This window comes from Oncorhynchus tshawytscha, linkage group LG29, assembly GCF_018296145.1.
Source record: "Oncorhynchus tshawytscha isolate Ot180627B linkage group LG29, Otsh_v2.0, whole genome shotgun sequence".
NCBI classification, from domain to species: domain Eukaryota; kingdom Metazoa; phylum Chordata; class Actinopteri; order Salmoniformes; family Salmonidae; genus Oncorhynchus; species Oncorhynchus tshawytscha.
Genome location: NC_056457.1, coordinates 6,659,190 through 6,687,053, shown reverse-complemented (window position 1 = coordinate 6,687,053; position 27,864 = coordinate 6,659,190). Strand labels below are relative to the sequence as shown.

Sequence of the window (27,864 nt, the reverse complement as noted above, 5' to 3'; positions counted from 1 at the left end):
CTCGGCATTCAACACCATAGTACCCTCCAAGCTCGTCATCAAGCTCGAGACCCTGGGTCTCGACCCCGCCCTGTGCAACTGGGTACTGGACTTCCTGACGGGCCGCCCCCAGGTGGTGAGGGTAGGCAACAACATCTCCACCCCGCTGATCCTCAACACTGGGGCCCCACAAGGGTGCGTTCTGAGCCCTCTCCTGTACTCCCTGTTCACCCACGACTGCGTGGCCACGCACGCCTCCAACTCAATCATCAAGTTTGCGGACGACACAACAGTGGTAGGCTTGATTACCAACAACGATGAGACGGCCTACAGGGAGGAGGTGAGGGCCCTCGGAGTGTGGTGTCAGGAAAATAACCTCACACTCAACGTCAACAAAACTAAGGAGATGATTGTGGACTTCAGGAAACAGCAGAGGGAACACCCCCCTATCCACATCGATGGAACAGTAGTGGAGAGGGTAGCAAGTTTTAAGTTCCTCGGCATACACATGCTGCTCTGTACCATCACTCATTCATATATCCTTATGTACATATTCTTTATCCCCTTACACTGTGTATAAGACAGTAGTTTTGGAATTGTTAGTTAGATTACTTGTTGGTTATTACTGCATTGTCGGAACTAGAAGCACAAGCATTTCGCTACACTCGCATTAACATCTGCTAACCATGTGTATGTGACAAATAAAATTTGATTTGATTTGATCAAGTTGTAGAAACATCAAGGAGGATCAATGGAAACAGGATGCACCTGTAACGGCTGTTGTAGGTGGAAGAAGGTGTGGACCAAAGTGCGGCGTGGTACATGTTCATGATTTTAATAATGGAACACTGAAATACAAAACAACAACGTCAATAAATGAAAAAAACGAAAGTCCTGTAAGGTGCAGAAAATCACTAAACAGAAAATGAAACACCCACAACCAAAATGGGGAAAACAGGCTACCTAAGTATGATTCTCAATCAGAGACAACGAACGACACCTGCCTCTGATTGAGAACTATACTAGGCCAAAAACATAGAAAAAAGAACATAGACTACCCACCTCAACTCACGCCCTGACCAACCTAGAACAAAGACATAACAAAGGAACTAAGGTCAGAACGTGAGAACACCTGTGCTCAATTTCGAGTCTCATAGCAAATGGTTTGAATACTTCAGTAAATAAGGTATTTTTGTTTATTTTTAATAAATGTGCTTTTTAATTATGGGGTATTATGTGTAGGTTGAGGATGAATTATTGAATAGATTTTAAAATAAGGCTAATGTACCAAAATGTGGAAAAAATGAAGGGGTCTGAATACTTTCCAAATGCACTGTAAATATTAATTGCGTTGAATCTACTATGTTACTTCAAGATGATAGCTCTTTGAATCTGTCAATCGATCAGACGATTACTGTTGGCAGGCAGCACGGCCACAAAACATTTTTTGTCCCTTAGGCGGGAGCATGGCGGGGGCAACTTAGAAAGTTTCGGGAGGGTGGGGCTTACGGGATAAGTGGGAAGTGGTGGAAAACATGTTTTCCGGCTTGGGGCGGGGGGAACTAGCAAAGGGCTGGTGTGTGTAGAATCAAATATATGAAAAACCCGCTCTCTAGACAGTTGGATATAAGACATGTAATGACTACAGTACAATGCGGCGTTGTCTGGACCTTTACTGCGAGCCTACACACGTCAATATGGATTGATGGATTGTTCTTCTCGCAACACAGTCCAGGAAGAGCTGCTGAGAGGATAAATCAGACAAGGCTTACAGCCCAAATGAGTTGAGCATCATAAAAAACAGTCCTAGTGCAACAAAAGCAACAAAAAAAAGTCAGCCTTCCCTTTTTGTCCGCTTGCGTGCATAAGAATACCCCATTTTCCATCCATTCACACATCTGGTAGCCATTTTGTGAATGTCCAACATCTAGGCCTACAGCCTGATGCGATGGAGCCAGTACATAGGAAATATCAAATATTGTCCAGGACTGGAACCTGGTGTTGGTCCTGGCAGGGAGTCGGTCGATAACCAGCTTCACTTTGAAACACTGACTTTTGGTGGAAGAGGTAAGAGCAGCCCACGTTCCACTGAGCTCGCAATAGCCAGGCATTTTTCCATACCTAAACATAGTGTCATATGTATGACTCTCAAAAGTGAGGTGACAAGTTTATTAACTTTCAAAGCAAAATTAACTTTCCCATTGATCCTCAAATACAGTGTAAAATATACCATTGAGTAGCTCTGTATCTTTGCTTTTAACAATTGTAAAAAAAAAAATTTAATGTTGCTACATAAGACCAAACCAAGGTGGTCGGTCACATATGTAGGAACTCCTTCAAGACTGTTAGAAAAGCATTCCAGATGAAGCTGGTTGAGAGAATGCAAAGTCTGTGCAAAGCTGTCAAATGCAAGGGTGGCTACTTTAACATTTTTTTTGGTTACTACATGATTCCATGTTATTTCACAGTTTTGATGTCTTCACTATTATTCTACAATGTAGAAAATAGTGCAAATAAATAAAAACCCATGAATGAGTAGGTGTGTCCAAACCTTTGACTGGTACTGTATGTTTAATGTCTGGCAATTAGCTTGGCATGCCTCACTTGATATTGCATAAAAATTATTTGGATAAAAAAAAATAATCATAGAATTTTACAGGAAACTACAAGCTACTGAGTAGTGATGAAAATAGTGGAACAACTATGAATGTATTTCTACAGCTGTCAGGGGCAATGTGCTGGAATATGTTCTATTTGCTGTATGGTTTAAAATATGTTGTATTTGTGCCAACTGTCAGTGGAAATGTTGTACCAGTTTAAGTTGTTTTATCATTATGTTGATGAAGGTTGAGCACCTCTTTTGACACTGTCAGCTCTGCAATCGCTTTGTAAACAAACTATGGAAAGATGGCTCTCACGAACGAGATGGTGTAATCCGTTTTGATTGATGACCCCCACAAGCATCATGGGACTACAGTGCATTCGGAAAGTATTCATTCAGACCCCTTCACTTTATCCACATTTTGTTACATTACAGACTTTTTCTCAAATGGATAAACAGATGTTTTTTTCCTCATCAATCAACACACAATACCCCATAATGACAAAGCAAAAACAAGTTTAGATTTTTTGTCCAAATGTATTGAAAATATAAAACAGAAATACCTTATTTACATAAGTATTCAGAACCTAAATGACTCAGACCATGAGAAAAAAAGATTATCTGGTCTGATGAAACCAAGAATGAACTCTGGCCTGAATGCCAAGCTCCATCCCTACAGTGAAGCATGGTGGTGGCAGCATTTTCAGTGGCAGGGATAGGGAGACTAGTCAGGATCAAGGGAAAGATGAACAGCACAAAGTACAGAGAGATTCTTGATGAAAACCTACTCCAGAGTGCTCAGGACCTCAGGCAGGGGCAAAGGTTCACCTTCCAACAGGACAATGACCCTAAGTACACAGCCAAGACACCGCAGGAGTGGACAATGTCCTTGAGTGGCCCAGCCAGAGCACGGACTTGAACCCAATCGAACATCTCTGGAGACCTGAAAATAGTTGTTCCCATCCAACGTGACAGAGCTTAAGAGGATCTGCAGAGAATAATGGGAGAAACTCCTCAAATACAGGTGTGCCAATCTTATAGCGTCATACCCCAGAAGACTCAAGGCTGTAATCGCTGCCTACGCTGCTTAAACAAAGTACTGAGTAAAGGGTCTGAATACTGAGTAAATGTCACATTGGTTGTTTTTTTTATACATCTAAAATAGTTTTTGTTTTGTCATTATGGGTATTGTGTGTAGATTGATGAGTAAAACAACAATTGAATCAATTTTAGAATAAAGCTGTAATGTAACGAAATACGGAAAAAGTCAAGGGTTCTGAATAGTTCCTGAATGCACTGTACATGTAGGAAGGGGTAAAAGTAAGTAGGCAATCAGGATATATAATAAATTGAGTAGTAGCAGCATAAGTAAAGTGTGACTATGTGTATGTCTTTGTGTGTGTGTGTGTGTGTGTGTGTGTGTGTGTGGTGTCAATATGCATGTGTGTGTGAGCATATGTAGTGCGTGTGTTGGAGAGTCAGTGTAGCATGTGTGAGTGTGTGGATAGTACATTGAGTGTGCATAGAGACAGTGCAAGAGAGTCAGTAATGTATACTATACGCCAAGTGTTCTTGATCACTGCTAGTTTTACGTTGATATAATTGTTGGTGGTGATAATTGGACAATTATTTACTTTAGTGTGGGCAGCTTTTTGTAAAGTGCAGAAATGTGTTATTGCCAATAGGTCTGTAGCCATCTCTCATATATGCTCTCAGACCTGGTGGTGTAGCTGCACTGTAGCAGGTCATTTCAGGTTGCTAGCAACCCAGAGGTTATGAGTTCAAATCCCATTTAAAGCAGAGTCCCAATTGTGGCCACAGTACAAAATTCTACAATATTTTAAAGTAATTGAAATCAGAATAAGGCAGCATACTGTCATTTTATAGAAATAACACCAAGTTGTATATGTTTACTTTATTTTTAATGCAACTTTAGACAAAGTGCAGAAATGTATTTTTGTCAATAAATATATATCCAATCTCCATTATGTCCACAGACCTGGTGGTCCAGCAGGAACTTTAGGTAGCTAGCAACCAAGACGTTGTGAGCTCAAACTCCAAGTGAGGTTGAGTCCCAAGTAATCAGCATATGGTAGTATACTGTCCTTTCACATTAATACCTTCATTTAGCTGTAAAATTAGAGTAACTTGTTGTAAATTTACCATATTTTCAACGCAACTAGACAAAAACCTCCATGGGACGATGACACAACATTCTGAGAACATCCTAAAAACACCTTTGGGGACATCCCTGGAATAAACCGGGAACTATACAATACCTGCATGGAAACATGACTGTTTAAATTGATTTCATGTCAATTATGCCTTGTAAAGTAAAATACTCAAAATTACATTTGACACCTGGGCTTTCACATGTGCTCAACTGTTGTCACATGTCATTTCACAGTATCACATGTTGTATCCCTGTGTTTACACATTTATTTCACATGAATTTCATGAGTTCATGTTCTCACATGTTGTCACGTGTGGAGTTCTATGTCATCATATGTTGCTTCACATGCTATCACATTTTGCTTCACATTTTGTGACATGTTATCACGTGAAATTCATGAGTTTTTTTCCATGAGGGATTGATTGATTGTTTGATTATGTAGGCACTATGTTGGCCTACATTTCTGTGGACAGATCAGGACTTGTTTTGTCTCTGCCCAAGATTGTCCCTTCATCAACCTGAAGGGCTTCGCACAACTTTCATCAGGTCGCCCCCACCCCAAATCTGCTTTCCTCATACTAACCTCTCCCACTCATTCAATCCACTCTCTCTGTCTTCTCTTTGCATTCCCTCTCTTCTATTCCATCTTTTTTTCTTATTTTTTGCAGTCTCTTTTATTCAATTGCACTCTCCCCTAAACAATCCCCTCTCCTGTCAGCGAATCACTCTTCCTCACCCTTCGCCCTCTGACCGGGTCTTTTCTTAGTCTGAGCAGACGGCTACCACCGATTTCAAAAGTGAATTAGGATGTTGGAGTTTTCTCTGCAGGGGGATATAGTAATAGAGAGATACACTGTACCTCTCTCTGGCAGTTATATGGTCCAGATGCACTATTTGGTGTCAACGGTCAATCAGCAGATGTAGGCACGGCGGTGTGCCACTTTGTTATGGTGCTGTGGTTCCATGTCTATACATTCGCCACAGAGACACTCGCTGTATTGTTCTCTCTTGGCCTATAGCCTGGGTTTCCGGCACACGTGTGCTCTCCGACAAGGCGTGGTATTACACGACAGTCTGTGAAACCGATGCAGCCTTTCCCTGGAGGCTCGGTTCCAGTGTCAATTCGGCAAAGCAGCATTCCAAAGTCGTCTTTGTTGTGGTGGTGAATGTTCTGGGGCATTGTCTGGGGGATGTGGTCTACGCGCCACGACAAAGAGGCGTTGCGGCAGCCTGGGAAAGCCACAGCCCGATCTGCTCTCTATGGACGTTTCAAAGAACAACAAGATGGAGACGCAGGCCGGTCAACGAGCAGCTTAGGTAACATTGTGACTCAAAGCACAAGGCAATATGACTTGCTCAGACGGTTCACAGCACGCACAGCCCTCGGAGAAACATGTCAACGAGTCATATAATGGACGTCTTCTGAATATGACATTTCATTGCGAGCCAGGTGGTGACAAAGCTGTTGCTCCCAAACCCTAAGTAACTCTTTGATCCAATCCAAACTGGATCAATCTAACGGTTGGCACAGAAAGCCAATGAAGACAGATGAATCGCGGAGCATCTTAACCGCTACACTTGGAGGGCAGGGGCAAAACATACCACTTCAGTGTTATAGGCTGGCAAAAGTGAGGAGATCAATCTATCATGTCAGCTGACTGGACTGGATGAGGAGCAGGTTTGCCATCTCCGCCAGGCTGGCTTGTTACCATGTTAATCAGGCGTGTTTGTTTTTGTTTGGGAAAAAGAAGAAGTAGGAGGACAGAGATATCTTGCAATGTTCCAGTGTGAATGTTTTCATGTGTGTTTTACTCAATCCGGCTCTCACAAATGCTCTCCGTCTTGGTGCTTTGTCATAATTGGGAATGTAGTCCTCGAAAGAAGAGACAATGTTAATGAACAGGCTTTGCTTATGCCATTACAAAATGATTAATACTGTTTAGATTTTTTTTAAATTATTATTAGCCTTAATATTGCAGATAGATTGTAGCTTCTATCAACGTAATTCCTATCCCCATATATGTTTTGCAAATCTATCTATATGTTTTGCAAATCTATCTATATGTTTTACAAATCTATCTATATGTTTTACAAATATATATATATATATATACACACACTGCTCAAAACAATAAAGGGAACACTAAAATAACACATCCTAGATCTGAATGAATGATATATTCTTATTAAATACTTTTTTCTTTACATAGTTGAATGTGCTGACAACAAAATCACACAAAAATTATCAATGGAAATCAAATTTATCAACCCATGGAGGTCTGGATTTGGAGTCACACTCAAAATTAAAGTGGAAAACCACACTACAGGCTGATCCAACTTTGATGTAATGTCCTTAAAACAAGTCAAAATGAGGCTCAGTAGTGTGTGTGGCCTCCGCGTGCCTGTATGACCTCCCTACAACGCCTGGGCATGCTCCTGATGAGGTGGCGGATGGTCTCCTGAGGGATCTCCTCCCAGACCTGAACTAAAGCATCTGCCAAATCCTGGACAGTCTGTGGTGCAACGTGCCGTTGGTGGATGGAGCGAGACATGATGTCCCAGATGTGCTCAATTGGATTCAGATCTGGGGAACGGGCGGGCCAGTCCATAGCATCAATGCCTTCCTCTTGCAAGAACTGCTGACACACTCCAGCCACATGAGGTCTAGCATTGTCTTGCATTAGGAGGAACCCAGGGCCAACCGCACCAGCATATGGTCTCACAAGGGGTCTGAGGATCTCATCTCGGTACCTAATGGCAGTCAGGCTACCTCTGGCGAGCACATGGAGGGCTGTGCCGCCCCCCAAAGAAATGCCACCCCACACCATGACTGACCCACCGCCAAACCGGTCATGCTGGAGGATGTTGCAGGCAGCAGAACGTTCTCCACAGCGTCTCCAGACTGTCACATGTGCTCAGTGTGAACCTGCTTTCATCTGTGAAGAGCACAGGGCGGCAGTGGCGAATTTGCCAATCTTGGTGTTCTCTGGCAAATGAAAAACGTCCTGCACGGTGTTGGGCTGTAAGCACAACCCCCTCCTGTGGATGTCAGGCCCTCATACCACCCTCATGGAGTCTGTTTCTGACCGTTTGAGCAGACACATGCACATTTGTGGCCTGCTGGAGGTCATTTTGCAGGGCTCTGGCAGTGCTTCTCCTGCTCCTCCTTGCACAAAGGCGGAGGTAGCGGTCCTGCTGCTGGGTTGTTGCCCTCCTACGGCCTCCTCCACGTCTCCTGATGTACTGGCCTGTCTCCTGGTAGCGCCTCCATGCCTTGGACACTACGCTGTCAGACACAGCAAACCTTCTTGCCACAGCTCGCATTGATGTGCCATCCTGGATGAGCTGGTTGATGCTCATTGACCAAAACATCAGCCAGGAAGCATAGGAACTGAGAAGTGGTCTGTGGTCCCCACCTACAGAACCACTCCTTTATTGGGGGTGTCTTGCTAATTGCCTATAATTTCCACCTGTTGTCTATTCCATTTGCACAACAGCATATTCAATTTATTGTCAATCAGTGTTGCTTCCTAAGTGGACAGTTTGATTTCACAGAAGTGTGATTGACTTGGAGTTACATTGTGTTGTTTAAGTGTTCCCTTTATTTTTTTGAGCAGTGTGTATATACATACAGTGGGGCAAAAAAGTATTTAGTCAGCCAACAATTGTGCAAGTTCTCCCACTTAAAAAGATGAGAGAGGCCTGTCATTTTCATCATAGGTACACTTCAAATATGACAGACAAAATGAGAAGATAAAAATCCAGAAAATCACATTGTAGGATTTTTAATGAATTTATTTGCAAATTATGGTGGAGAATAAGTATTTGGTCAATAACAAAAGTTTATCTCAATACTTTGTTATATACCCTTTGTTGGCAATGACAGAGGTCAAACGTTTTCTGTAAGTCTTCACAAGGTTTTCACACACTGTTGCTGGTATTTTGGCCCATTCCTCCATGCAGATCTCCTCTAGAGCAGTGATGTTTTGTTGCTGGGCAACACAGACTTTCAACTCCCTCCAAAGATTTTCTATGGGGGTGAGATCTGAAGACTGGCTAGGCCACTCCAGGACCTTGAAATGCTTCTTACGAAACCACTCCTTCGTTGCCCGGGCGGTGTGTTTGGGATCATTGTCATGCTGAAAGACTCAGCCACGTTTCATCTTCAATGCCCTTGCTGATGGAAGGAGGTTTTCACTCAAAATCTCACGATACATGGCCCCATTAATTCTTTCCTTTACACGGATCAGTCGTCCTGGTCCCTTTGCAGAAAAACAGCCCCAAAGCATGATGTTTCCACCCCCATGCTTCATAGTAGGTATGGTGTTCTTTGGATGCAACTCAGCATTCTTTGTCCTCCAAACACGATGAGTTAAGTTTTTACCAAAAAGTTATATTTTGGTTTCATCTGACCATATGACATTCTCCCAATATTCTTCTGGATTATCCAAATGCTCTCTAGCAAACTTCAGACAGGCCTGGACATGTACTGGCTTAAGCAGGGAGACACGTCTGGCACTGCAGGATTTGAGTCCCTGGCGGCGTAGTGTGTTACTGATGGTACTTTGGTCCCAGCTCTCTGCAGGTCATTCACTAGGTCCCCCCGTGTGGTTCTGGGATGTTTGCTCACCATTCTTGTGATCATTTTGACCACACGGGTTAAGATCTTGCGTGGAGCCCCAGATCTAGGGAGATTATCAGTGGTCTTGTATGTCTTCCATTTCCTAATAATTGCTCCCACAGTTGATTTCTTCAAACCAAGCTGCTTACCTATTGCAGATTCAGTCTTCCCAGCCTGCTGCAGGTCTACAATTTTGTTTCTGGTGTCCTTTGACAGCTCTTTGGTCTTGGCCATAGTGGAGTTTGGAGTGTGACTGTTTGAGGTTGTGGACAGGTGTCTTTTATACTGATAACAAGTTCAAATAGGTGCCATTAATACAGGTAACGTGTGGAGGACAGAGGAGCATCTTGAAGAAGAAGAATCTTGCTTGTTTGTAGGTGACTAAAAACTTATTTTCCACCATAATTTGCAAATAAATTCCTAACAAATCCTACAATGTGATTTTCTGGACTTTTTTTCTAATTTTGTCTGTCATAGTTGAAGTGTACCTATGATGAAAATTACAGGCCTCTCTCATCTTTTTAAGTGGGAGAACTTGCACAATTGGTGGCTGACTAAATACTTTTTTGCCCCACTGTATATATATATATATATATCTCGAGGGAGTTTCTGTCCCGAAGCAAGCACCAGTTAGCCTGGAGCTAGGCCCCTCTCCCGGCTAGCCAAAGAAATCAAATCAGATCATTCCTGGGTTTCAATACCTCTTTTGCCAATTGGCCTGGACACTATGCTGCCGACACGGAGCCGTGCCGATCCATTACGACTGGTCTGCCGACGTAACCACCTGAGGGGGTTTCAACAGGCTCTGCCGTTGCGACGTCCCCCTGAGGTCTGCTAGCTGTCTGAATCGATGCGCCTCCAGCTTGCCTAGCTATTCACTAGACCCTATGATCACTTGGCTACACATGCCTCTCCCTAATGTCAATATGCCTTGTCTATTGCTGTTTTGGTTTGTCATCTTAGTCTTATTTCACTGTAGAGCCTCCAGCCCTGCTCAATATTCCTTACCTTGTCCTTATGTTCCACCACCCACACATGCAGTGAACGCACCTGGCTTAAATGGTGCCTCTAGAGACGAAACCTCTCTCATCGTCACTCAATGCCTAGGCTTACCTCCACTGTACTCATATCCTACCATAGCCTTGTCTGTACATTATGCATTGAATCTATTCTTCCGCACCCAGAAACCTGCTCCTTTTACTCTCTGTTCCGAAAGCACTAGACGACCAGTTCTTTTAGCCTTTGGCCATACTTTAATCCTACTCTGCAGTAGTTGCAATCTACTGCAGAAATAGCCTTCAGAGTTCTGTCATACTACCCAGGTCTGTGCTCAAACAATTTGAGATATAGTGACGATGAGAAGCTTTCGTCTCTAGAGGCACCATTTAAGCCAGGTGAGGTCACTGCATGTGTGGGGGGGTGGAACATAAGGACTAGGTAAGGAATATTGAGCAGGGCTGGAGGCTCTACAGTGAAATAAGACAAAAATGACTAACCAAAACAGCAATAGACAAGGCATATTGACATTAGGGAGAGGCATGTGTAGCCAAGTGATTTAAAAATCCACCACTCCAGAAACAAGTCTCACCCTTGCCGCTTGTTATAGACTCCCTTCAGCCCCTAGCTGTGCCTGGACACCGTATGTGAATTGATCGCCCCCCATCTATCTTCAGAGTTTGTGCTGTTAGGTGAACAAAAACTGGGTAATGCTTAACACCCAGTCAGTCCTACAACCCTAAATCCGTAACCATGGGCATCATCCTGACCAACTTGCCTCCTAAATACACCTCTGCTGTCTTCAACAAGGATCTCAGCGATCACTGCCTCATTGCGTGCGTGAGCAATGGGTTCGCGGTCAAACGACCACCCCTCATCACTGTCAAACGCTCCCTACAACACTTCAGCGAGCAGCTCTTTCTAATCGACCTTGCCCGGGTATACCGGAAGGATATTGACCTCATCCCGTCAGAAGAAGATGCCTGGTTGCCCTTCAAAAGTGCTTTCCTCTCCATCTTAAATAAGCATGCCCCATTCAAAAAATGTAGAACTAAGAACAGATATAGCCCTTGGTTCACCTCAGACTTGACTGCCCTTGACCAGCACAAAACCATCCTGTGGCATTCTGCATTAGCATCGAATAGCCCCCGCGATATGCAACTTTTCAGGGAAGTCAGGAACCAATATACTCAGTCAGTTAGGAAAGCTAAGGCTAGCTTTTTAGAACAGAAATTTGCTTCCTGTAGCACTAATTCCAAAACGTTTTGGGACACTGTAAAGTGGAGAATAGGAGCACCTCCTCCCAGCTGCACACTGCACTGAGGATAGGAAACACTGTCACCATCGAAAAATCTACGATAATCTTTCATTTCAAAAAGCATTTTTCCACGGCTGGCCATGCTTAAACCTGGCTACCCCTACCCCGGCCAACATCTCAGCACCCCCTGCAGCAACTTTCCCCCCCTTCTCATTCACCCAAATCCAGACAGCTGATGTTCTGAAAGAACTGCAAAATCTGGATCCCTACAAATCAGCTGCTCTGGACAATCTTTCTAAAACTGTAATGTGCAGCCGTCTTCATCGACCTGGCAAAGGCTTTCAACTCTGTCAATCACCGCATTCTTATCGGCAGACTCAATAGCCTTGGCTTCTCAAATGAATGCCTCTCCTGGTTCACTAACTACTTCTCAGACAGAGTTCAGTGTGTCAAATCGGAGGGCCTGTTGTCCATCCCTCTGGCAGTCTCTGGGGGTGCCACAGGGTTCAATTCTCAGGCCGACTCTTTTCTCTGTATATATCAATGATGTCGCTCTTGCAGCTGGTGATTCTCTGATCCACCTCTACGCAGACGATACCATTCTGTCTACATCTGTCCCTTCCTTTTGACACTGTGCTAACAAACCTCCAAACGAGCTTCAATGTCATACAACACTCCTTCCGTGGCCTCCAACTGCTTTTAAATGCTAGTAAAACTAAGTGCATGGTCTTCAACCGATTGCTGCCCGCACCCTACCACCCGACTAGCATCACTACTCTGGTCGGTTCTGACTTGTAGACAACTACAAATGTGGACAACTACAAATACCTAGGTGTCTGGTTAGACTGTAAACTCTCCTTCCAGACTAACATTAAGCATCTCCAATCCAAAATGAAATCTAGAATCGGCTTCCTATTTCACAACAAAGCCTCCTTCACTCATGCCGCCAAACATACCCTTGTAAAACGGACTATCCTACTGATCCTTGACTTTTGCGATGACATTTACAAAATAGCCTCCAACACTCTACTCAGCAAACTGGATGTAGTCTATCACAGTGCCATACATTTTATCACCAAAGCCCCATATACTACCCACCACTGCGATCTGTATGCTCTCGTTGGCTGGCCCTCACTACATATCTGTCGCCAAACCCATTGGCTCCAGGTCATCTATAGGTCTTTGCCAGGTAAAGCCCCGCCTTATCTCAGCTCACTGGTCACCATAGCAACACCCACCCGTAGCACGCGCTCCAGCAGGTATATTGCACTGGTCATCCCCAAAGCCGCCTTTCCTTCCAGTTCTCTGCTGCCAATGACTGGAACGAATTGCAAAAATCTCTGAAGCTGGAGTCTTATATCTCCCTCTCTAACTTTAAGCATCAGCTGTCAGAGCAGCTTACCGATCACTGTACCTGTACACCCCCAATCTGTAAGTAGCACATCCGACTACCTCATCCCCATATTATTACTTACCCTCTTGCTATTTTGCACCCCAGTATCTCTACTTGCACATCATCATCTGCACATCTATCACTTCAGTAGTAATGCTAAATTGTAATTATGTTCACCTCTAGGGCCTATTTATTGCCTAACTCCCTACTCTTCTACATTTGCACACACTGCACATAGATTTTTCTATTTTTTTGTGTTATTGACTGTACGTTTGTTTATGTGTAACTCTATCTTCTTGTTTTTGTCGCACTGAGGTAGGCTATGAGGCTTAACAGCCTAATAGAAGTAGGATTTTTTTATTAGGCCTACTTACATTTGCAACTGGTCAAAAATGTAGCATCCTACATAAAACAATAATTTAAAGAAAAAAAGTCTGCATTTTCGAACTAAAACAATGTAACCAATAATTAAACGCTGTCTCCTCTGAACAGTTGATGTTGTAATATGTCTTAGAACTCTGTGAAGCATTTATTTGGGCTGCAATTTCTGAGGCTGGCAACTCTAATGAACTTATCCTCTGCAGCAGAGGTAACTCTGTGTCTTCCTTTCCTGTGGCGGTCCTCAAGGAGCCACTTTCATCATAGCGCTTGATGGTTTTTATGACTACACTCAAAGAAACATTCAAAGTTCTTGAAATGTTCAGAATTGACAGACATTCATGTCTTAAAGTAATGATGGACTGTCATTTCTCTTTGCTTATTTGAGCTGTTCTTTACATAATATGGACTTGGTCTTTTACAAAATCTTCTGTTGTTCGTGAGTTGTTTATTACATAATGTTGCTGCTACCAACTATTATGACTGAAAAGAGCTTCTGGACATCAGAACTGTGATTACTCACCTCAGATTAGAATTCGTTTTTCTTCAATGAGTAGGACAGGAAGGATATACTACAGACACCCGACCAGGCCCAGATCCCCGTCATTCGCTGGAGAAGGAAAGTGAGATTTCGCAGAAAAAGATCAGGGTGCCTTTTAAGGATCAGGGTGCCTTGTAAGGCTAATCTGCCTTTGCCTTCGGTCCTGCTAGCTAATGTTCAATCGCTGGAAAATAAATTGGACGAACTGAAAGCAAGTATATCCTACCAACAGGACATTAAAAACTGTTATATCTTATGTTGTGGCTGAACGACGACATTAAGACTGTATATCATTGTATATCTCACTGGTCATTCCCAAAGCCAACACCTCCTTTGGCCGCCTTTCCTTCCAGTTCTCTGCTGCCAGTGACTGGAATGAATTGCAATAATCGCTGAAGCTGGAGACATACATTTCCCTCACAAACTTTAAACATCAGCTATCTGAGCAGCTAACCGATCTCTGCAGCTGTACATAGTCCATCTGAAAATAACCCACCCAATCTACCTACCTCATCCCCATACTGTTTTTATTTACTTTATGCTCTTTTGCACACCAGTATCTCTACTTGCACATCATCATCTGCTCATTTATCACAGCAGTGTTAATCTGCTAAATTGTAATTACTTCCCTACCATGGCCTATTTATTGCCTACCTCCTCACGCCATTTGCACACAATCTATATACACTTTCTTTTTTTCTATTGTGTTATTGAATGTACGCTTGTTTATTCCATGTGTAACTCTGTGTTGTTTATGACGCACTGCTTTTTTATCTTGGCCAGGTCGCAGTTGTAAATGAGAACTTGTTCTCAAATAGCTTACTTGGCTAAATAAAGGTGAAATACATTATTATTTTTTTTTTTTAAGAAAATACAGCTGGCAGGTTACACACTATAATCGGCAGGATAGAACAGCAGCCTCATGTAATAGACGGGGCGGGGGCCTATGCATATATGTAAACAACAGCTGGTGCATGATATCTAAGGAAGTCCAGAGGTTTTGCTCGGCTGAGGTAGAGTATCTCATGATAAGCTGTAGACCACACTATCAACCTAGAGAGTTTACATCTGTATTTTTCATAGCTGTCCACATCCCACCACAGACAGATGCTGACACTAAAACCGATCTCAACGAGCATTATACAGCCAAATGCAAATAGTAAACGCTCATCCAGAGGCAGCGCTCCTAGTGGTCGGGGACTTTAATGCAGGGAAACTTAAATCAGTTTTACCAAATTTCTATCAGCATGTTAAATGTGCAACCAGAGGGAAAATAATTCTAGACCACCTTTACTCCACACACAGAGATGCATACAAAGCTCTCCCTCGCCATCCATTTGGCAAATCTGACCATCATTCTATCCTCCTGATTCGTGCTCACAAGCAAAAATTCAAGCAGAAAGCAACAGTGACTAAGTCTATAAAAAAGTGGTCAGATGAAGCAGATGCAAAACTAAAGGACTGTGTTGCTAGCACAGACTGGAATATGTTCTGGGATTCTTCCGATAGCATTGAGGAGTACACCACATCAGTGACTGGCTTAACCAATAAGAGCATTGAGGACGTAGTCCCCAAAGTGACTGTACACATTCCGCAACCAGAAGCCACGGATTACAGGCAAAATTTGCACTGAGCTAAAGGGTAGAGCTGTCGCTTTCAAGGAGCAGGAATCCCGCTATGCCCTCTGATGAACCATTAAACAGGCAAAGCGTCAATACAGGACTAAGATCGAATCGTACTACACCGGCTCCAATACTAGTGTAAGGCTGGTCATGGCTCACATCAACACCATTATCCGAGAAACCCTAGACCCACTACAATTTGCATACTGCAGCAACAGATCCACAGATGATGCTATCTCTACTGCACTCTACACTGCCCTTTCCCACCTGTACAAAATGAACACATATGTGAGAATGCTATTCATTGACTACAGTTAAGCGTTCAACACCATAGTGCCCTCAAAGCTCATCACTAAGCTAAGGACCCTGGGACTAAACACCTCCCTCTGTAACTGGATCCTAGACTTCCTGACGGGCTGGCCCCAGGTGGTAAGGTTAGGTAACAACACATCCGCCACGCTGATCCTCAACACGGGGGCCCCTCAGGGGTGTGTGCTCAGTCCCCTCCTGTACTCCCTTTTCACTCATGACTGCAGGCACAACTCCAACACCATCATTAAGTTTGCCGATGACACAACAGTGGTAGGCCTGATCACCGACAAGGATGAGACAAACTATAGGGAGGAGGTCAGAGACCTGACCGTGTTGTGCAAGGACAACAACCTCTCCCTCAACGTGATCAAGACAAAGGAGATGATTGTGGACTATAGGAAAAGGACCGAGCACGCCCCCATTCTCATTGACGGGGCTGTAGTGGAGCAGGTTGAGAGCTTCAAGTTCCTTGGCGTCCACATCACCAACAAACGAATAATGTCCAAGCACACTAAGACAGTCGTGAAAAGGGCACAACAAAACCTTAGGAGACTGAAAAGATTTGGCATGGGTCCTTAGATCCTCAAAAGGTTCTACAGCTGCACCACAGAGAGCATCATGACGGGTTGCATCACTGCCTGGTATGGCAAACTGCTCGGCCTCCGACCGCAAGGTACTACAGAGGGTAGTGTGTAAGGCCCAGTACATTACCAGGGCCAAGCTTCCTGCCATCCAGGACCTCTATACCAGGGGTTGTCATAGGAAGGCCCTAAAAATTGACAAAGACTCCAGCCACCCTAGTCAAAGACTGTTCTCTCTGCTACCGCATGACAAGCGGTACCGGAGTGCCAAGTCTAGGTCCAAGATGCTTCTAAACAGCTTCTACCCCCAAGTCATAAGACTCCTGAACAGTTAATCAAATGGCTACCCAGACCTTTGAATTCCCCCCACCCCTCTTTGCTGCTGCTACTCTCTGTTATTATCTATGCATAGTCACTTAAATAACTCTACCTACATGTACATATTATCAACACTGGTCCCCTCGCACATTGACTCTGAATTGAATTCAACTATTAAACTTTAAGAAGGCACTACTGTTAATTGAAATGCATTCCAGGTGACTACCTCATGAAGCAGGTTGAGAGAATGCTGAGAGAATTCCAAGAGTGTGCAAAGCAGTCATCAAGACAAAGGGTGACTACTTTGAAGAATCTAAAATATATTTAGATTTGTTTAACACTTTTTTGGTTACTACATGATTCCATATGTCTTATTTCAAAGTTGATGTCTTCATTATAATTCTACAATGTAGAAAATAGTAAAAATAAAAAACCCTTAAATGACTAGGTGTGTCCAAAGTTTTGACTGGTACTGTGTGTGACCGAGTTGCTCAAATCGGTGTTATGTAGCAAAATTACAAATGAGATTTTTTGGGGGGGTTAAAGGAGAGCTACAAATTGGTATTTCACACACTACAACTGAGTAACAATTTGAAAGTAATACTGCTTTGAAAGTTGATAATCTTGTAAACTCACTACTGAGAAAATGTTTGAAAGTTTTGGTACTACTACTGGAGAGCCCTTCTTCGTCTACACCCATTCAGCATCATTCACACCCTCTTAAACGTTAGCCCCACCCATCTCTGTAAGGGTTGATCTGAGCGTTCTGTACAAACAGCAGGCACAAATGAAAGAACAGCTCGCTGAACATTACTCACCCTAGCAGAGCTGGTTAGGCTGTTATGTTAGGCTTCATTTCTCAGAACAAGAATAGACTGATGAGTTTCAGAAGAAAGGTCTTTGTTTCTGGCCATTTTGAGCCTGTAATCGAACCCACAAATGATGATGCTCCAGATACTCAACTAGTCTAAAGGCGGACAGTTTTATTGCTTATTTAAACCAGCACAACAGTTTTCAACTATGCTAACATAATTGTAAAAAAGGTTTTCTAATGATCAATTAGCCTTTTAAAATGATCAACTTGGATTAGCTAACACAACGTGCCATTGGAACACAGGAGTGATGGTTGCTGTTAATGGTACGCCTACGTAGATATTCCATAAAAAAAGATATATCCCCGTTTCTAGCTACAATAGTCATTTATAACATTAACAATGTCTACACTGTATTTCTGATCAATTTGATGTTATTTTAAAAATGGACAAAAAGAGAAAATTCTAAGTGACCCCAAAGGGTAGTGTGTATATATTTTGTTAACCTTTATTTAACCAGGCAAGTCAATTAAGAACAAATTTTACATTTACAATGACAGCCTGGATAGAAGATCCACAATAATACCTTGTTTGTCATTAGTTTTCTACAATCTTTTAAGCATTTAAGCTTTTAATTAATGTCTGTGACAGATCAAATATATGTTTTTCTGTCATCATAGAAACACTGTCCGCAGTAATCTCTTTCAATCACTTAATTTTACCCACCCTCATTTAGCATAGAGATCCATTTAAAGATGTCGGGGGTAACTATTTTGAAGATCTCTCATAATAACAAAGGTTGAGGAGCTGTGGTGATAACGAGATATCAAGCAGCAAGCGGTTGTTCATTTTCACAACTCCCTCTGGCACATACCTAATATAAATATGAGAATAATGTCCTCGCTTTTCCAATCAATAGCTATTTGTGTACATCAATAGAAGAATTTGGAACCCACAACCCATGGTCATTACAGAGATCAACTGTAAGACCCTGCCCTACCTGCTGTGCTCGCCTCCTGACAGGTCATCATTGAAAAAAATATATATCTGTTCTTAATTCACTTACCTGTATTGATTAACATTTAATCAAATTAAAATAACAAAGAGGAGGGGATGAGTCTCAGATGAAACTGACTCGGAGGCCATGTGAGCCAAAGCACTGTGGGGACTGACCTGTGGTTCGGAGAACACCTGCTGGATGTTGTTGATGGGGCCGCAGGGCACGCCTGTCCCCTCAAACCTCCTCAGCCACTCGCCTGTCAACTCTTCCAAGAACCTGGGAGCCGGGGAGGAAGAAGAAAGGGGGGTTGTGGTTTGAAGAGACCGCAAAGTGAAGCTTTCAAAATTACAGCAGGGGACGGGGAGTCGGAGGCCACAGCCGGAGCTGTTCCAGAGACACAACAACTCCAGCAAGTGTATGTGGTCATATGTAGACCCTGCACTCAGCTTCCTGCCTTGCCCTCGATCGCAGAATATCCTAAGATGGCAAGAGTGAGGCACTCTCTCTCGCACTTGCTCTCTCTTCACCCACAATCCCCAGCAGTTGTACACTCACCACACACACAGGCATGCATACTCGCCGACACACATGGACTTCGGGATAAAGAAACACTTGCCTGATTTGCCTTTTATGAAGCCAGAAAGAAAAATACGCACCCCAAAACAAATACGCAGCGCGTCAAACAACAACATTGACGGAATACGCTCATTCGGTGAGCGAGTCTGTTAGCAAGTGCATCAGCGATGTCCTACCCACAGCAACTATTAAAAACATTCCCAAACCAGAAACCGTGGATTGATGGCAGCATTCGCACAAAACTGAAAGCGAGAACCACTGCTTTTAACCAGGGCAAGGTGTCCGGAAACATGACCGAATACAAACAGTGTAGCTATTCCCTCCACAAGGCAATCAAACAAGTTATGCGTCAGTATAGAGACAAAGTAGAGTCACAATTCAACGGCACATGGAGTACAAAAAGAAAACCAGCCCCCAAGACCAGGATGTCTTGCTCCCAGACAGACTAAAACAACTTCTTTGCTCGCTTTGAGGACAATACAGTGCCACTGACACGGCCCGCTACCAAAACCTGTGAACTCTCCTTCACTGCAGCCGATGTGACTAGGCCCAGATGGCATCCCCAGCTATGCACAGACCAGCTGGCTGGTGTGCTTACGGACATATTCAATCAATCCATAACCCAGTCTGCTGTCCCCACATGCTTCAAGAGGGCCACAATTGCTCCTGTTCCAAGAAAGCTAGGGTAACTGAGCTAAACGACTATCGCCCCATAGCACTCACTTCCGTCATCATGAAGTGCTTTGAGAGACTAGTCAAGGGCCATAACACCTCCACCCTACCTGACACCCTAGACCCACTCCAATTTGCTTACCACGCAAATAGGTCCACAGACGACACAATCGCAACCACACTGCACAAACCCATCTGGACAAGAGGAATACCTAGGTGACAATGCTGTTCATCGACTACAGCTCAGCATTTAACACCATAGCACCCTCCAAACTCATCATCAAGCTCGATACCCTGGGCTTCGACCCCGCCCTGTGCAACTGGGTACTGGACGTCCTGACGGGCCACCCCCAGGTGGTGAGGGTAGGTAACAACATCTCCACCCCACTGATCCTCAACACTGGGGCCCCACAAGGGTGTGTTCTGAGCCCTCTCCTGTACTCCCTGTTCACCCACGACTGCGTGGCCATGCACGCCTCCAACTCAATCATCAAGTTTGCAGACGACAACAGTGGTAGGCTTGATTACCAACAATGACAAGACGGCCTGCAGGGAGGAGGTGAGGGCCCTCGGAGTGTGGTGTCAGGAATGTAACCTCACACTCAACGTCAACAAAACAAAGGAGATGATCGTGGACTTCAGGAAACAGCAGAGGAGCACCCCCCCATCCACATCGACGGGACAGTAGTGGAGAGGGTAGTAAGTTAAGTTCCTTGGCGTACACATCACGGACAAACTGAATTGGTCCACCCACACAGACAGCGTGGTGAAGAAGGCACAGCAGCGCCTCTTCAACCTCAGGAGGCTGAAGAAATTCGGCTTGTCAGCAAAAGCACTCACAAACTTTTACAGATGCACAATCGAGAGCATCCTGTCGGGCTGTATCACCGCCTGGTATGGAACTGCTCCGCCCACAACCGTAAGACTCTCCGGAGGGTAGTGAGGTCTGCACAACGCATCACCGGGGGCAAACTACCTGCCCTCCAGGACACCTACACCACCCGATGTCACAGGAAGGCCATAAAGATCATCAAGGACAACAACCACCCAAGCCACTGCCTGTTCACCCCGCTATCATCCAGAAGGTGAGGTCAGTACAGGTCCATCAAAGCAGGGACCGAGAGACTGAAAAACAGCTTCTATCTCAAGGCCATCAGACTGTTAAACAGCCACCACTAACATTTGAGGGGCTGCTGCCATCATACTGACTCAATTCCAGCCACTTTAATAATGGAAAAACTTTAATAATGGAAAAATTGGATGTAATAAAAGTATCACTAGCCACTTTAAACAATGCCACTTAACATAATGTTTACACTACATTACCCATCTCATATACCGTACTCTATACCATCTACTGCATCTTGCCTATGCCGTTCTGTACCATCACTCCTCCATATATTTTTAGGTACATATTCTTCATCCCTTTACACTTGTGTGTATAAGGTCGTTGTTGTGAAATTTTTAGGTTAGATTACTCGTTGGTTATTACTGCATTGTCGGAACTAGAAGCACAAGCATTTCGGTACACTCGCATTAACATCTGCTAACCATGTGTATGTGACAAATAGAATTTGATTAGATTTTACACTGCTGTCCGATAAGGTCATGTCCGAATACCCATACAAGCGTTCTAAATAGCAGCCATTTTCACATTTGTTAAAATTTTTATAGTAAGTGAAATTGAAAAAAATGTGCATGCTTTAAATGCCAGGATGTCATACTAATTTCTGCTTTTGATCCAGTACAATTAGCTGGACATATTGAGGAAGAGAATTGTATTTTGAGACCCATGTGTGTCTGACCACAGCTGCCAATCAGCTCTGGGGATGCACTTGTACCAAAATTAACGATTGGCGGGAATCAACACAATTGTGCCTTAGCTGACACATTCTAAGTAGCATGAGACTAGAATGTTATTTGTTGCTTACTTCATTAGTTTTTACTTAACAGTACATTCTACATAGTATGCAGTCAAATGAGTACACAGTATGCAGTTTAAACAAGTAGTAGACAAGCCAGATTTCGGACACGGTCAGTGTCATGTAACGAGTCACCCTCCTCCGGTGGTGTTAGATAACGTCCCATTGTTAAATGCCTCCGATCCCATCACGCCCCTTGACCCCTTAGAGAGGAAACAGCCGACCGGGCCTGGGGCCCAACGAGTGCTTTTCATGACAAAGCGACTGGAAGGGAGGGCAGATGAAAACATCTGTGTGAGTGGTCTCTGTGTCCTGTTGCCTTTTCTCTACGCCACATCCGTTACAGGCTCTCTGGCCAAACTGAGAACTTGCAGACTTACCAAACAACACATGAATATAGATGAGGAAGGCCTCTAGCTAAAAAAAAAAGTAATAATTGCCATAAGTCCGATAAAAATAAAAAAAACGTTGTTTACTGTGAAGAAGAAGGCTTTACCTCTGGGAGAGGATGTGAAGCAGCTCTTGGCGATGCTGCACTCTGAGTGTGTTGCTTTTGTACTTGGGCTCGTCAGACAGATGATTCAGGCCTAGCATCTGGAAACACAAAGTCTATACTAAGTCACTTGGAAGGGATTCTGGGTGACAGTTCAGTGATACTAGTAGCACTGTGAAATACTAACCCTAATAGCAAACTTCGACATAAAAGATTAACTAAAAGTAACATTTAAGCCCAATATGAAATTGCAAGATTATGTATTTTATGCTGTTTGATAATGCATGAATGGTCATGCTACTTACTTTGCACACTTTGATAAACTGCTTGTCGTTGCCCGCAGCCACAACCAGGTATCCATCTTTGGTTCTGAAACCCTGAAAACAAGATTCAAGGCTTTTCATTATTTTTTTTATTTTTTTTACATTGTAGAATAGTGAAGACAAACTATGAAATAACACATATACGTAATCATGTAGTAACTAAAAAAAAAGTGATAAACAAACCAAAATGTATTTTATATTTGAGATTCTTCAAAATGGCCACCCTTTGCCTTAATGACAACTTTGCACACTCTTGGCATTCTCTCAACCAGCTTCATGAGGTAGTGACCTGGAATGATTTCAATTAAACAGGTGTGCCTTGTTAAAAGTTAATTTGTGGAATTGTCTTTGCTTCTTAATGCGTTTGAGCCAATCAGTTGTTTTGTGACAAGATGGGGGGGAATACAGAAGACAGCCCTATTTGTTAAAAGACCACGTCCATATTATTGCAAGTTCAGCTCAAATAAGCATAGAGAAATGACAGACCATCATGCCTAGAAGGCCAGCATCCCGGAGTCACCACTTCACTGTTGACGTTGAGACTGGTGTTTTGCGGGTACTATTTAATGAAGCTGCCAGTTGAGGACTTGTGAGGTGTCGGTCTCTCAAACTACCCACCCTAATGTGCTTGTCCTCTTGCTCAGTTGTGCCGGGGCCTCACACTCTTTCTATTCTGGTTAGAGTCCGTTTGCACTGTTCTGTGAAGGGAGTAGTACACAGTGTTGTAGGAGATCTTCAGTTTCTTGACAATTTCTCACATGGGATAGCCTTCATTTCTCAGAACAAGAATAGACTGACGAGTTTCAGAAGAAAGGTCTTTGTTTTTGGCCATTTTGGGCCTGTAATCGAACCCACAAATGCTGATGGTCCAGATACTCAACATGTCTAAAGAAGGTCAGTTTTATTGCTTCTTTAAATCAGCACAAGTTTTCAGCTGTGCTAACATAATTGCAAAAGGGTTTTCTAATGATCAATTAGCCTTTTAAAATGATCAACTTGGATTAGCTAACACAACGTTCCATTTGAACACTGATGGTTGCTGATAATGGGCCTCTGTAAGCATATGTAGATATTCCATAAAAATAAAGAAAATCTGCAGTTTCCAACTAAAATAGCCATTTACAACATTAAAGTCTACACTGTATTTCTGATCAATTTGATGTTATAAAAACAATTTCTAAGTGATCCCAAACTTTTGAATGGTAGCGTATATATCTATAAGACACACAATGCCTTCGAAAAGTATTCAGACCCATTGACTTTATCCACATTTTCTTAGGTTAAAGCCTTATTCTGAAACATATTAAATTGTTTCCTTCCCCTCATCAATCTACACATAATAACCCATAATGACAAAGCAAAAAACTATTTTTTTGACATTTTTGCTAATTTATAAATAAATAAAAACTGAAATATCACATTTCCATAAGTATTCAGACCCTTTACTCAGTACTTTTTTGAAGCACCTTTGGTATCAAGTGTTCTTGGTTATGATGCTACAAGCTTGGCACAGCTGTACCTGGGGAGTTTCTCCCATTGTTCTCTGCAGAACCTCTCAAGCTCTGTCAGGTTGGATGGGGAGCGTTGCTGCACAGCTATTTTCAGGTCTCTCCAGAGATGTTCAGTCCCAGTCAATGAAAAACATCCCCACAGCATGATGCTGCCACCACCATGCTTCAACGTAGGGATGGTGCCAGGTTTCCTCCAGAAGTGACGCTTGGCATTCAGGCCAAAGAGTTAAATCTTGGTTTCAATCGACCAGAGAAACTTGTCTCTCATGGTCTGAGAGTTTAAGGCGCCTTTTGGCAAACTCCAATTGGGCTGGCATGTGCCTTTTACTGAGGAGTGGCTTCCGTCTGGCCACTCTTCCAAGTTGTAGAAACATCAAGGATGATCAATGGAAACAGGATGCACCTGAGGTCAATTCAAGTCTCATAGCAAAGGGTCTGAAAACTTATGTAAATAAGGTACCTGTTTTTCATATTTATACATTTGCAAAACAATTCTAAAAACCCTGTTGATGCTTTTTCTTTCTGGGGAATTGTGTGTAGATTGCTGAGGATGTTCATTTATTTAATCCATTTTAGAATAAGGCTGTAACGTAACAAAATGTGGAAAAAGTCAAGGGTCTGAATACCTTTCGAAATCACGGTATATACAAAAAGTATGTGGAGACCCCTTCAAATTAGTGGATTTCGCTATTTCAGCCACACCCGTTGCTGACAGGTGTATAAAAATCGAGCATACAGCTATGCAAACATTGGCATTAGAATAGCCTTATCAAATTTCTGCCCTGCTAGAGCTGCCCCAGTCAACTGTAAGTGGGGCGGCAAGTAGCCTAGTGGTTAGAGCGTTAGGCCAGTAACCAAAAGGTTGCTGGATTGACTCCCGAGCTGACAAGGTAAAAATCTGTCGTTCTTCCCTGAACAAGGCAATTAACTCACTGTTCCCCAGTAGGCTGCCATTGTAAATAAGAATTTGTTCTTAACTGACTTGTCTAGCTAAATAAAGGTTAAATAAAAAAATATCATTATTTAATTGTTTTAAAGTGCAGTTATTGTGAAGTGGAAACGTCTAGGAGGAACAACCGCTCAGCCGCGAAGTGGTAGGCCACACAAGCTCACAGAATGGGACCGTTGAGTGTTGAAGTGCGTAAAAATGGTTTGTCCACGGTTGCAGCACTCACTGAGTTCCAAAGTGCCTCTGGAAGCAAAGTCAGCACAAGAACTGTTCGTCAGGAGCAGTGGAAAAACCTTCTCTTGAGTGATGAATCACACTTATTTATTTATTTATTTATTTTACCTTTATTTAACCAGGTAGGCAAGTTGAGAACAAGTTCTCATTTACAATTGCGACTTCCCCATCTGGCAGTCCATCGGACAAATTTTGGTTTGGCGGGTGCCAGGAGAACACTACCTACCCCTATGTACAGCGCAACTGTAAAGTTAGGTGGAGGAGAAATAATGGTCTGGGATTGTTTTTCATGGTTCGGGCTAGGTCCCTCAGTTTCAGTAAAAGGGACATTTTAATGCTGCCGAACACAATGATGTTCTAGACGATTCTGTGCTTCCAACTTCGTGGCAACAGTTTGCAGAAAGGCCCTTTCCCGTTTCCGCATGACAATGACCCCATGCACAAAGCGAGGTCCATACAGAAATGGTTTGTCGAGATCGGTGTGCAAGAACTTGACTGGCCTGCACAGAGCCCTGATCTCAACCCCATCGCACACTCTTGGGATGAATTGGAACGCCGACTGCGAGCCAGGCCTAATCGCCCAACATCAGTGCCCGACCTCAATAATGCTGTTGGCTGAATAGAAGCAAGTCCCCGCTGCAATGTTCCAACATCTAGTGGAAAGCCTTCCCAGAAGAGTGGAGGGTGTTATAGCAGCAAAAGGGGACCAAACCCATATTAATGCCCATGATTTTGGAATAAGATGTTCGACGAGCAGGTGTCCTCATACTTTTGGTCATGTAGAGTAGTTTAAGGAGCAATACTTTGGAGAGACTGATCTGTAATAGACAAATAAACTACGGCAGAGAAGCAGAGAGAGTGGTTATTTTGTTTTAAAATTATTGCTTTGGTTAAATCCTGGTTTGTTCAGTCATCGATTAAGGGCAACATTTATTTTATGCAACAATGTTCGTTGTAAGGAGATGATTATTTAACTAGAGCATTATCATGCTGAAACATGAGGTGATGGCGGCGGATGACATTTTATTTTATTTTATTTATTTATTTATTTTAAATTTTACCTTTATTTAACCAGGTAGGCAAGTTGAGAACAAGCAAAGCAGTTCGACAGATACAACGACACAGAGTTACACATGGAGTAAAACAAACATACAGCCAATAATACAGTATAAACAAGTCTATATACAATGTGAGCAAATGAGGTGAGAAGGGAGGTAAAGGCAAAAAGGGCCATGGTGGCAAAGTAAATACAATATAGCAAGTAAAACACTGGAATGGTAGTTTTGCAATGGAAGAATGTGCAAAGTAGAAATAAAAATAATGGGGTGCAAAGGAGCAAAATAAATAAATTTATTAAATACAGTTGGGAAAGAGGTAGTTGTTTGGGCTAAATTATAGGTGGGCTATGTACAGGTGCAGTAATCTGTGAGCTGCTCTGACAGTTGGTGCTTAAAGCTAGTGAGGGAATAAGTGTTTCCAGTTTCAGAGATTTTTGTAGTTCGTTCCAGTCATTGGCAGCAGAGAACTGGAAGGAGAGGCGGCCAAAGAAAGAATTGGTTTTGGGGGTGACTAGAGAGATGTACCTGCTGGAGCGTGTGCTACAGGTGGGAGATGCTATGGTGACCAGCGAGCTGAGATAAGGGGGACTTTACCTAGCAGGGTCTTGTAGATGACATGGAGCCAGTGGGTTTGGCGACGAGTATGAAGCGAGGGCCAGCCAACGAGAGCATACAGGTCGCAATGGTGGGTAGTATATGGGGCTTTGGTGACAAAAGATTCTCTATGTAATGAATAGAGCTTTATAAACTAGATGGTAAATTACACTTTAAAAGCATTTTTTTGTGGTAGAAGGTAAAAAAATCATTTTTACCTTTACCATATAAAACAAAACAGTTACATATAGTCAAAGTTAAATGTAGTCAAATATCTGTTCTGATTACGTTTATAGACTACTATATCAACCATATTAATTTGGCTTGTGGGGCAGTTAGATCACAAAAATGTCTAAAATACAGTAGTTGAAGAACTATGTAGAATAGGTTTGTATGTAGGCCTACTGATAGCTAGCTGTATTTCTTCTAATAAATCAACTCTAGGCTAAAAGTACATTTCTTGAAGAAAATATGTTGTTTGCTAGCTTGTTTAAAAGTATGTATGGTTTAGAAATACGTTATAGTAGTAGTAGTATCTGCAGTGGTAGTGTCCTGTGTGAATCTAAGTGTGCGTTCTCTAATTCTCTCTTTTCTCTCTCTCTCTCTCGGAGGACCTGAGCCCTAGGACCATGCCCCAGGACTACCTGACATGATGACTCCTTGCTGTCCCCAGTCCACCTGGCCGTGCTGCTGCTCCAGTTTCAACTGTTCTGCCTTATTATTATTCGACCATGCTGGTCATTTATGAACATTTGAACATCTTGGCCATGTTCTGTTATAATCTCCACCCGGCACAGCCAGAAGAGGACTGGCCACCCCACATAACCTGGTTCCTCTCTAGGTTTCTTCCTAGGTTTTGGCCTTTCTAGGGAGTTTTTCCTAGCCACCGTGCTTCCACACCTGCATTGCTTGCTGTTTGGGGTTTTAGGCTGGGTTTCTGGACAGC

General features: G+C 43.1%; 1 protein-coding gene across 2 annotated transcripts in view; it reads right to left on the bottom strand.

Moving 5' to 3' along the window:
• The window catches only part of sugct (succinyl-CoA:glutarate-CoA transferase), a 179,258-nt gene that overhangs the window by 95,837 nt on the left and 55,557 nt on the right, over positions 1-27,864 (bottom strand). For both annotated transcript variants that reach the window (XM_024393145.1, XM_024393146.2), the window contains exons 10-12: positions 22,555-22,626; positions 22,253-22,350; positions 18,760-18,862 (exon numbers count right to left, since the gene is read on the bottom strand). In XM_024393145.1, coding sequence (XP_024248913.1) covers positions 18,760-18,862; positions 22,253-22,350; positions 22,555-22,626 — 273 coding nt within the window. The remainder of the gene's footprint in view (positions 1-18,759; positions 18,863-22,252; positions 22,351-22,554; positions 22,627-27,864) is intronic.